Genomic DNA, 12,094 nt, shown 5'->3' on the forward strand with positions numbered 1-12,094 from the left:
GATAACGTTGGAAAAACCCTTCTAGACATTGGCTTAGGTAAGGATTTCATGATCAAGAACCAAAAGCAAATGCAATAAAAACAAAGATAAATTGCCAGGACCTAATTAAACTGAAGAGTTTTTGCACGATAAAGGGAACAGTCAGTAGAGTAAACAGAAAACCCAGAGTGGGAAAAAATCTTCACAATCTATACATCTGACAAAGGACTAATATCCAGAATCTACAATGAACTCAAACAAATCAACAAGAAAAAAACAAACAGTCCCATCAAGAAATGGGCTAAGGACATGAATAGACAATTCTCAAAAAGATATACAAATGGCCAATAAATATATGAAAAAATGCTCAACATCACTAATGATCAGGGAAATGCAAATCAAAACCACAATGCAATACCACCTTACTCCTGCTAGAATGTCCATAATCAAAAAATCAAAAAATAGATGTTGGCATGGATGAGGTCAATAGGAAACACTTCTACACTGATAGTGGGAATATAAACTCATACAACCACTATGGAAAACAGTGAGGAGATTCCTTCAAGAATCAAAAGTAGAATTACCATTTGATCCAGCAATCCCACTACTGGGTATCTACCCAGAGGAAAATAAGTCATTATAAGAAAAAGATAACTTGCACACACATGTGTATAGCAGCACAATTCACAATAGCAAAATCGTGCAACCAACCAAAATGCCCATCAATCAACGAGTGGATAAAGAAACTGTGGTGTGTGTGTGTGTGTGTATATATACACACACACCCACAATTACATATCTACAATGATATATAATTGAATCATATATGATTGAATATACATCTATAGATTGAATATATACATATATATATTATTGAATACTACTCAGTCATAAAAAGGAATGAATGCATGGCATTCACAGAAACCTGGATGAGATTGGAGACTATTATTCTAAGTGAAGTAACTCAGGAATGGAAACCCAAACATCATGTGTTCTCACTTATAAGTGGGAGCTAACCTATGAGGATGCAAAAGCATAAGAATGACACAATGGACTTTGGGGACTCGGGGAAACAGCTGGAAGCGGGTGAGGGATAAAAGACTACAAATAGGGTGCAGTGTACACTGCTCTGGTGATGGGTGCATCCAAACCTCACAAATCACCATTAAAGAACTTACTCATGTAACCAAACACTAACTGTTCCCCCAATAACCTATGGAAATAAAAGTTATAAAAAAGAAAGAAAAGAAAATTCAAGTTAAAAAAATAAATAAAATAATAAAGTGGGGTCAGGCACGGCAGCTCAAGCCTGTAATCCCAGCATTTTCAGAGGCTGAGGCAGGTGGATTTGAGAGTTCAAGATCAGCCTGGCCAACATGGTGAAACCCCCTCTCTACTAAAAGTACAAAAATTAGCCAGGCATGGTGGCACACGCCTATAATCCCAGCTACTCAGGAAGCTGAGGCAGGAGAGTCGCTTGAACAGAGGTTCAGTCGCTGCAGAGGTTGCAGCGAGCCAAGATTGCACCATTGAACTTCAGCCTGGGCAGCAAGAGCAAAACTCTGTCCCAGAAATAAATAAATAAATAAATAAATAAATAAATAAAGTGTATAATTTTATGATAATTTATATTTGCATACTTTTTTTTCAAAGTGCTCCCTCATCTAAGTATTATTTTAGTAAGAATGCTAATTGACTAGGTCATTTTTAAAAGCATATTTTAGGGCTTTGTCAGTTGATTATTCAAGTAATTCTCTTTAGATGTGACAATTGGTTCTTCATTTTTATTTCCGCCTCTTCCGTTGTTCACTGGACAGTCTGTTTTGGCTCCTCATTTGTCAGTGGCTTTCCCTGTGATTTGTGAGGTCTTTCAGCATCACTTTCATAGACCTCATGAAATCATATGTTTTTTGACAAGATTTGTAATTACACTTTTCTGTTAGCTTCTGTTGTGCTTCTCCTGCATTGTGGAGTGTTTATGAGCCTCAAGAGGCAGTGAGGAGTCACCAGCAAAGCCCCTGACTCGTCTGTGTTAGGTGGAGAGGGTGCTTAAGTGAAGCCAAATGTTATGCGTCTGTTTATCAGGGAATATTTTCATATTATGATAATTCCTGCTTACCAGTTCAACTTCCTCACTGTGTCACTTGGATAATGAATGTTTACATAACTAGAATACCCCACACCTGATTGTGACGTTGTGGGGGAAGCAGAAGAGTCAGAGTAAAAGATTAGATGAGTGACATGCAGTCTTGGTACAGTCTGGGTTCTGAGTCTGCTGGGGGTCACCTGGGCCTGTTCACACTGGATCATAGGTCACCACCCAGTCTCCTAGTCATCCAGGCTGCTAAGTGGGGGAAGGGAGAGGCTGAGGACCACCTCCTGAACTACCCCAGCTGCTGCCATTACTAGAGCCCACTGGCTTTGTAAGCCCATCCAGCAACTGGCTCCCAGGAATCTAGGAGTGGAGGCTAGAGGCAGAAGCTGGGAGAATTGAGGAAGAACAAGGAGGTATAGGAGGACCACTTAGGACAGAGTGAGAGCAATCCCAAGTGCCTTGCATTGGAGAAAACAACGCTGGGGTCCTCACAGGGACACACCTGCCGCCTGAGGTAAGAGAAACTCGGAACATGGCTGTGCTTTACCTGAGGAAGCACAGGGCCCCAGACCTGGAGACCTTGCAGGAATACCTTCCTCTTGGGGTTCTCCTGGTCCCAGGCCAGGCTAATTCAGTCTGGCTATGGCTCTGTCTCTTCCCTGAGGCACTGGGTCCAGCTCCTTGAGGCCCCACCATTGAAGGCCCTGAGCTCAGGGCACCCTTGCAACAACTAACCTGCATGGACTGCACCATTATGTCCATGACATGAACCACTGCTGGCTCCTGCTAGTCCCATTAATATGACTCACATTCAGCCAATTAGAGAACAAAACTCCTTTTTCAGTGTAGAGATCCCAGGGGTTGACAGTCTTGAGGCAGCATTCTGGGACAAGTAGACTTCTAGGATGGTTTCCCAGTTGGCCTATTCCTACCTCTGGTCACAGTTCTGGGGTTACACAATCCTATGTTGGGCCCCAGGATCCATTCCCTTGGTCCCCATCAAACCTCCACTTGATGAGATCTGAGCCAGTGCCCCAGGCCTAGGTTCTTTGGTGAATGTCTCCCAGATACCTCCTCAAATTCACAGCTGTCCATAATCCCCACATCACAAGCTCTGACCCTGTACTTCCCTGGCCTGCCAGCATGACTCCCATTTTTCTGGGCAGACACACGCCCTTGCTCAGGTTCCCTGGACACTTCCTCCCCTTCCTCCTCTCCTGGTCGCCAACTGTGGATGCTTCTTTGAAAGCCCTGCCCCAGCACACTCAGATCTCGCCTCCACGTGTGTAACTATCTGCTGTTTTGTTTCTGATGCTTCTGAACCTTACGGTCTTTCTCAAAGCTCTTTCCTGGTGCCCACTCATATAATCCTTGCTTAATAAATGTGAGTATGCTTAATTCCAATGTGCGTTTCTCACGCTCTGTCCAGACTAGGATATTCTTAAATGTATCCATCATTAGGAGTATGACAGCCAGTTAGTCTGAGACTTACTGTTCTGCCGAAGTCAGGTGAATGTCAGGCTGGATGTCTCCAGTCTCTGCAGGTCTGGCTATTCCTTCACTCTTTACGTCCTCGCCTGGGTTTGGGGCCTCCCCTGCCTCCTCTTTCTTCAAGGACCTTGGCTCTTCCCCATCCGTCTCCAAGAGTGAAGAATGTGAAGCGTCTAGTGTCCACTTGGGCAAAATGCCTGAGCTGTGGTGTTGAAGCTGTGGGCTGCCCTCCTGGGACGATGCAGGGCTGGGCCTTGGACCAGGGCCTCTGCTCTCAGATTCTGGGCTGCCAGGCTCTGGAGAAGAAGCTGGGCTCCTCCAGGGGCTGGGGGCCAAGGTGGGAGCAGATTCCTGGAGGTGCCCAGCCTCCGTCTCATCTGAGGAAGAATGTGAAGTGAGGCGGGCACAGGGCAGGAGGCAGGAGAACAGCCTGGTCACCACCTCCAGAGGCTCCCTCCCTGGGGCTCCTCCCCTGGAGCCTGGCAGCATGCCCTGTCCCTCCCTCAGGCAGTGACCTCTCCCACTTGCAGAGGCAGCAGACAGCTGGGCTCCCAGGACTCCAGCCTCCAGGCAACTAAGGGCTCAGGACCTTTGCTAAACCACTAAGACCCAGAGGTAAGAAATGCTGGGCCTTTTGTACATTTCCTTCATTTACTTTCTAAAGAGGCAGGATTTAACCCCAAGTCTGTCTGGCTTAAACACAATACAATGGGACCCATTAATGGCAACCATGGATCCAAGAATGATCTTTGTCCCCACTGCAAATTCCAAAGCCTCCCAGGACCCAATTTCCCAAACCCCCTTATTAGGGCTCACCTCTGTCCTGGGAGTTAAGAGTCACCTGGGGCCAAAAAGGACCTCCTCCCTGCCAGCCCTCAGGGCTGGGAGAGGCCTGTTGAGAGAGGCAGAGGCATTCCCATGAGCCCTGGCGGCACAGAGAGGTGGATGGGGGAGAGGCCAGGTAGGGAGATGATGGGGAAAAGAGGGGAGGGGAAGGATGCCATGAGTAGGCAGAAGCCCCACCGTAATCCTCCCACCCAGGCTGGAGCCTCAGTTCAGAAGGCGAGTCCTGGATGTGAGAAGCCCCACATGCTAGGATTGTCGGTGCTAGGCCCTGGAACTGAATGGGCTCATATTCCTCCTCCAAAGATGGAGAAAGTGAGGCCCAGAAAGGGGAAGTGACTTGCCCAAGATTGCACAGGATGTGCAGCAGGGCCAAGATCAGATCCGATACATCCTGATTCCCAGGTCAATGCTTCGTCCACACACGGTGCTGCAGATGGAGCAGGACCAAGCCTATCTCCCTGAGAAGTCTAGAGAGAGACAGAGGAGAGAAGGAGAGAAGAGGTGACTAGAGGAAAATTGCTCCCAGGGCCTTCCTCAAATCCCATGAGGCCTCCCTTCACAGTCTGCCCAGATGGCCCTGCCTCAGGTGGTACCAACCCAAGGAGGGGCTGTGTTTTAGGGAGGGTGATAGCCCCAGGAACTGGGCTGGGTGGGCTCTGCCTTCCCAGACAGAAGCCAATCTCCAACTTAGAGCGCTCCCAGGCTTCCCTCTGAGAAGTTAGTGCCCAGAGCAAGAAAGTCCATGGCGGGCGCAGTGGCTCTGGACTGTAATCCCAGCACTCTGGGAGGCCCAGTCGGGTGGATCACCTGAGGTCAGGAGTTCGAGACCAGCCTGGTCAACATGGTGAAACCCTATCTCTACTAAAAATACAAAAATTAGCTGAGTGTGGTGGCACACACCTGTAATCCTAGCTACTTGGGAGCCTGAGGCAGGAGAATCGCTTGAACCTGGGAGGTGGAGGGTCAGCCGAGATGGCACCATTGCACTCCAGCCTGAGCAACATAGCAAGACTCCGTCTCAAAAAAAAAAAGAAAAAAGAAAGTCCTGAGAAAATGGACCTCCACAGGCACAGCTCTAACTGCCCTACACTGCGGGCCTTGGCCCATGTGGAGGGGACTCCCATCAGTACCCAGGAGCTCCTCTGATCTTGGGGCTCCAGTGACAGAGTTGCCCTGGGTAATAGAGTTGCCCTGGCTAACAGAGTTGCTCTGGGTAATAGCTCTTCATTGTTCTCAGGGAATTGAGAGATTAGAAAATTACAGCCACACTCTACCATATTGAGTCCCCTTATCTCTTAAAGAGAGGCTTCCCTGGGAAAACTGTGCTCCTTATTGTCTCACAGAGCATGTCCCCATCCTTAGTTGATATTAAGAATCTCTGCCATTGTCATATGGGCCTGATCTATTAACACTGGACGTGGGAAGAATGACAGATGGTGAGCTAAAAGTAACAACATGCTGAAATCTGTCAAGAAGAGAGAGGACAGGACTTTTGAAATAGGCATCTCTCTGCTAGGGGCAGAGGTCACCCTTGCAGGCTGAGCGCTGCCCTGTTAACAGTTGGGAATGTCTTCGAGGTGGGAGGGGAAGAATCAGAATGGCCTGGAACATGCTGCAATTAGAGGAGCTGTTTGTTCTCCAAACGTATCTAAGCATAGCCCCTTGGAGCTGGTGAGATGGAGACATTTGTGGACTTAATTATCAGCTGACATCAGCTGACATCATGGCATTGATAAAATGTCCTATCATTCTGACGAAAACACTGGTCCTGATTTTCTGCTCTATTACCCTGCTATATACTGATGCAGGTTATCCCAAAATCTCTTCGCATCAGAAAAGAATGTCCTGGGCCTGGTGACCCCCGAAGAAGACCCTCCCTTCTGTGTTCCCAGCACAGCCCCGGTTGGTTCCCAAGACTGGGCTTACCTCACTCTCCCCTTGACCAGGAGGTGCTGCAGGAGCCCCCTCAGCGGCAGCCACTGAGGCCCAGCAGATGGAGTGTGGTTTATAGATGGGCACAGGGAATGGAGGGGTACGATGCCCACTGGTAGCAGCACTGTCCCCCACATCCGGCTCACTTTCCAGTTCCCACAGCACCGTGTCTTCTGAGAGCTGAGTCTCCAGAGTGGCTGGGCTCTCAGCTCCAGTCCTCACACTTGCATGGGAGTCTGAAGCCCCCCAGGAAAAGCACTCTCCAGAAGCACTGTTCTCTGAGAAAGGACTCCCCAGGAAGAGCGGGTTGCTGAAGAACATGCTCTCCTCCTCGGCTACCCACTGTGGGGAAGAGTCTGGGGTTCCCTCTCTCAGACATGCCTGGCCCTCCCCCTCAGGCTCGCTGCTGTCTTCCCCTGAGTCTTCATCCTCAGGTGGGCTGGAGTGCAGGCCCGTGACCCCAGGGAGGTCCACAGGGGGTGTGGGGAGACAGCATTTCAGCCCAGCCTTGAGCCCTTCCGTCTTCTCCAGCTCCTCTTCCAGGTCTAGGACACACATCTGGGCCTGCAGGATGCCTGCCCAGAACACTACCTGCGTGGACGTGCTCCGGTTCTGCTGTGGGCTCCCCAGTAGATGGCTGTTCGCAGGTGACCCTGGTGATGCTGTGCTCTGCCTGTGCTCCCCCTGGGCAGAGCAGCTCCCCAGGTGTGTGAGCTCCACACTAGAGCCCCAGGGAGGAGCATCTTGTCTGGTAGATTCAGGAGGGTCAGTGGCCCAGGTTTCCTCCTCGCAAGGCTCCGGCCGGTCCTGATGGACCCAGCTCCCCAGGTGTGTGAGCTCCACACTGGAGCCCCAGGGAGGAGCATTTTGTCTGGTAGGTTCAGGAGGATCAGTGGCCCAGGTTTGCTCCTCGCAAGGCTCCGGTGGATCCTCATGGCTGCACGTTTCCCTTGGGCGCTCTCCTGGGTGGGGCTCCAGGCTGTCTCCCAAGTACGGGTTGAGAATTTCCACGGGCTGGGGTTGACCAGAGAGTCTGTGGTCACCCATCATCCATAGAGCAAAAGCTGTGCAGGAGTCCCCCGGAGTATCTGCTTTCACAGTCTCACTGTGTGGACTAGGGGGAGCACCGGCCGCTGGGGTAACTGGGAATCCATATCTACCCTGAAAATGCCCAAAGCAAGTGCAGGTTAGGGAAGGGCTGTCAGCCTCTGGAGGCACATATGTAGTGTGTTAGATGTGTTTGGAGTGTCTTCCCCATCTATGCCCCTCTGCTAAGGGACACTGCCCGCCACAGCCCTGCCGGGAGGAAGGAGTGTACCACGTATTCTATCTGACCCCACAATCTCTAAACTTGCACCAGGGCAGCACCTGCCCCAAAGACACCCATCTGTTGGCTGAAGGTAGCCCATGTGGCTTAGCTGAAAAGAACAAACTGGCCAAATCAGATCCTTCTCTTGGGCATTTAGATTGGAGAGCATGGAGACCGAGCTGGTTGGCAGCAGGAACAGAAGGCAGAAATGCTTTTAGGTATCAAGGAAGCAGCTGCAACCCACATGCTTTGGTTTACACGCTGGAAACCAAAGCTGGAAACCAAAGCATGTGGGAGCCAAACAGACACAGACCGGAGGTAGAGAATGCAGCAGACTCACCGAAGAAGCAGGCATCCACGAAAGGAAGGCCACAGCCTGCCTTACTTCCACTTTCCAAGGCTCCTATCCTTGGGGCCTACCCTGTTCACGAGGCTGGTTCACAGGCTGCTTCTTGGTCCTTGTAAGCTATTGACAGCTTGGAATTTGGCCCAGGTGGACGCAGCAAGGGGCTCTCTGCTCAACTCAGCCCAAGCCCTCATGAAGGGAGGATGCTTCGGTCCTGCTGCCCACCACCCAGCAGACCACCTGCTGCATGGAGAGCAGATCCCTGCCTTCTAGGGAGGAAGAGGCTGGGATGCGGCGGCCGTGTCAGCCTGGAGTTGCCTCACATCTGCCCAGAGCTGCTGTCTGCACGGGCTGCACTAACTCTCTGGATGGGCCCTTATCAGATGAGCCCAGGAACCTCAGAGTGTGTTTTCTAGAAACATGCATTGCATCTCCATTCCCTGCATGCAGCCCACCGCTTACATGGCTCTCAGAGCAACCCTGCTTCCTCAGAATAGCTGGCTTGTTTTGATCCAAAGCACACTGTAAGCTTGTAACTTGTTTGTCTCGTCGTGCTAGCTCTCCACAAAGTGGAAGTGCAGGGTCAAGTACACAGGTCCTTATGGTACATCATAAGAACCCTGGCTCAGCTGTCTTTTTTTTTTTTTTTTTTTGAGACAGAGTCTCGCTTTGTCACCCAGGCTGGAGTATAGCAGCACAATCTCGGCTCACTGCAACCTCTGCCTCCTGGGTTCAAGCGATTCTCCTGCCTCAGCCTCCCGAGTAGCTAGAATTACAGGCGTCCACCACCATGCCCTGCTAATTTTTTTTTTTGTTGTTGTATTTCTAGTAGAGATGGGGTTTCACCATGTTAGCCAGGCTGGTCTCGAACTCCTGACCTCAAGTGATCTGCCCACCTTGGCCTCCCAAAGTGGTAGGATTACAGGTGTGAGCCACTGTACCCAGCAGCTGTCTTTTCTTATTTTCCCTTTGTCTCACTTTCTTCGCTCACAGATTTCTATCTTGAAGCCTTGTGTGTGTGCTTGTGAGCTGTACTGGAATATTTTGGGGGAACAAGACTATTAGCAAACACATGCATGCTCCCAATTTAGAACCATGTGTGACTTCCAGATCCCCAAGAACAACAGCCCCTTCCACACAGTTAACCAAGCCTGTCCCCACCCACCACTCCCCCAACTCGCACCTGAAAGAGGAGCAGTCCCTTGCGTGTCCCTGTTTAACAGATGAGGAAGCCTTAGCCTGAGTCTGGCTTAATGACCCACAGTTGGTGACAGGGGCCGGACTCCGTCCCCAGACCATCCACCTTCCGGTCTGCAGCTCTCTTTGCCCTGTCCCTGCTCCAGTATGAACAGAGTGAACCCAGGTGTCCTCGTCCAGGGCTCCAGACCTCACACCGAGGTCCTGCCACAGGCAGGCTGTAGGACAGGAGCTTGACTGGCATGCAGGGCCCCAACCAGCGCACATAACAAATCCCATGGGGGTCGGCCCCTCCCTGCCCAGCACTAGAGAACATGAGCTGAATCAATAGCCACATGGACCGCAGCTCAAACCCTCGTCCTGCCACCTACAGTTGAGTGGATGAGCCTGGAAAGTTCCTTAGCATCTGGGAGCCCCACTGCAGAGGGGAGCTAGGGTTAATGGAGGTGGTTCGCCCGGCCTTCAGCCCAGGCTTGGCCCACCGTTAGACACTCAGTAAACGGTAACCCTCAGCGCTCTCTCACAAGGTCAAGGGGTCCAGCTGTTATTCAAGGTCACCTAGAAAACATCGCTTTGCCCCATGCCTTCTTTCTGGAGGGCACCTGAGAGAAGGAAGGAGGACCAGTATGCATTTCAGTGTCTTATTCACCTTGAAAGTATCCTTTTTCTTAAAGTGTCTCCAAAAGGAATCTCTTTCTGGGTTTTTACCCCTCCCTCTGACCCAACCCCTGCATTCCTGTTTTAGAATAACAAGAATCTAGACTTGCTGGATGATGGCCTCAGGATTCTGATGTTTCAGCCCACCCGGAGTGGCCCCTGACCGGCCTTCAGGGCCCTTCCACCCGTTATTTATGGCAGCCTCCCCAACAGGCTGACTTCCCAAGAGGAGGGGCCCTTTCTTATGTTTAATCTTGTACATGATGCTCTGAATCAAATGGACTGGATTTGATCTTGTCAGAGGTGTTTGAACCAGAGCGGCTCCATCCTGAATAGGGGCTGGGTAAAATAAGGCTGAGACCTACTGGGCTGCATTCCCAGTAGGCTAGGCATTCTAAGTCACAGGATGAGATAAGAGGTCGGCTCAAGATACGGGTGTCCTTAATTCAGCAGCCCAAGCTCCTGCTCTGCCTATGGAGTAACCATTCTTTCATTCCTTTACTTTCCTAATAAACTTGCCCTCATTTTATGGATTCACCTTGAATTCTTTCTTGCACAAGATCCAAGAACCCTCCCTTGGGGTCTGGATTGGGACCCCTTTCCACTAACAGTCTTGCCTTTCATTCTCCTATGGATCCAGCCTTCACTCATCATTCTAGGTTCTGCCTCTCCACCTCACATCACCACCTCCAGGTAACAGGCAGAGGATTTGTACGGTTTACTCCTTTAGTTGATACCACTATCTGCTCTCCATGCAGCTGCCCTTGTCCACCTTCAGTGCTCTCTGGGCAAGAGGCCTGAGACAGTTCTATTTCCAAGGCAGAAGGGATGAGGAACCTCCGGATGTATTGTCTGTACTAGAGAAAACACCCTGGACCCCAAATCTCCCTCCCCAGACCTGCCTGGTGGAGAGCAACCGAGTGTGAGCATGGAGGTGACTCACCCCACCACATCCCACTGCAGCTTCCTCAAGAAACCAGCCCATGAGGTATAAGAAATGACTAGGAAGACATGTCAATTTAGAGATAGAGGGAAAAGCTGGGGAGAAGCACCTGGTTTACAGGTACCAGAACATGGGACATCCCTAGCTCTACCCAACTGCCTCCCTTTCCATACCCCAAAACCAGCCTCCAGGTCTCTGCAAAGGCCTGGTCTTTGGGCCCAAATAGCTCTCCTGCCATGCACCACCCCTGATCCCTTCTCCTGTTCTCATTTACCCAACTCCACACATTGTACCTGAATGAGTGCCAGCCTCATGGCCCTGTGGGCATCAGAGCATTTTGCCCAGATAAAACCAACTCACTTTCTCTCATCATTAGTCAACTCACTTGGCAAGAAACGTTCCCATGCCAATATGGGAATGGGAGTGGGAATGCGGGACTGGGCCTGCTGGAAAGGGCATCCTGAATTTTTCATAAGATGAAAAATTGTCTCTCTTTGCACATATGCACTTGCAAATAGATATGTATATGTACATAAAGCAGCCCTCTAGGTACACGTTAATGCTGATGCTAGATGTAAATGAGGATTGGACTTGCCTTCCCGGAAAAAACCCAGTGTTCTTTGCTGGTTTTTTTCAAAGGAAAACAATAAATACCAGAGGCTGCAGCAGCTTTCCGAGCAAAGAGAAGAGAGCAGATCTCTGGGACCTGCAGCACCTGAGGAGCCTGGGAGGGGTGGGAGGTGAGGAACTGGTCAGTGGAGGGGAGCCCAAGGCAATGGAGACAAGAAGGGTGGAGACAGATCAGGTATTCGATGGGGACAAGGCATGTAGTTTGACTGGCTATGACTTTTTTTTTTTTTTTTAAGATGGTATCTTGCTCTGTCACCCAGGCTAGAGTGCAGTGGCATGATCTTGGCTCACTGCAACCTCTGACTCCTGGGTTCAAGCGATTCTCCTGTCTCAGCCTCCCAAGTAGCTGGGACTACAGGCACCTGCCAACATGCCTGGCTAAGTTTTGTATTTTTAGTAGAGACTGGGTTTCACCATATTGACCAGGCTGGTCTCAAACTCCTGACCTTAGGTGATCCACCTGAGGTCACCTGCCTTGGCTTCCCAAAGTGCTGGAATTACAGGTGTGAGCCACAGCACGTGGCTGGCTATGACTTTTTAAACGAATTAAACTCAATGTGACTACACTCCACCCCTCACTTTTACTTTCTGAGCATTTATCCCGGTGTGTAGTTCCCAGTGTGTTTACCCGCATGGTTCTAGTTTGCCTAGAAGGTAAGTGCCAAGATG

The 12,094-nt window shown here is 50.2% G+C and overlaps 1 protein-coding gene across 9 annotated transcripts in view; it reads right to left on the reverse strand.

Moving 5' to 3' along the window:
* Window positions 1–12,094, reverse strand: part of PSD4 (pleckstrin and Sec7 domain containing 4) — a 45,760-nt gene that overhangs the window by 13,169 nt on the left and 20,497 nt on the right. For 8 of the 9 annotated variants that reach the window (XM_031655349.1, XM_031655354.1, XM_031655353.1 and 5 more), the window contains 4 exons: window positions 6,338–7,504; window positions 4,753–4,878; window positions 4,382–4,457; window positions 3,567–3,942 (listed from right to left, as the gene is read on the reverse strand). In XM_031655349.1, the coding sequence (XP_031511209.1) occupies window positions 3,567–3,942; window positions 4,382–4,457; window positions 4,753–4,878; window positions 6,338–7,393 (1,634 nt within the window). In that variant the 5' untranslated portion in view covers window positions 7,394–7,504. The remainder of the gene's footprint in view (window positions 1–3,566; window positions 3,943–4,381; window positions 4,458–4,752; window positions 4,879–6,337; window positions 7,505–12,094) is intronic. The other variant, XM_031655352.1, reaches the window with a different exon arrangement.

Source organism: Papio anubis, chromosome 14, assembly GCF_008728515.1.
Source record: "Papio anubis isolate 15944 chromosome 14, Panubis1.0, whole genome shotgun sequence".
In the NCBI taxonomy this organism is placed as follows: domain Eukaryota; kingdom Metazoa; phylum Chordata; class Mammalia; order Primates; family Cercopithecidae; genus Papio; species Papio anubis.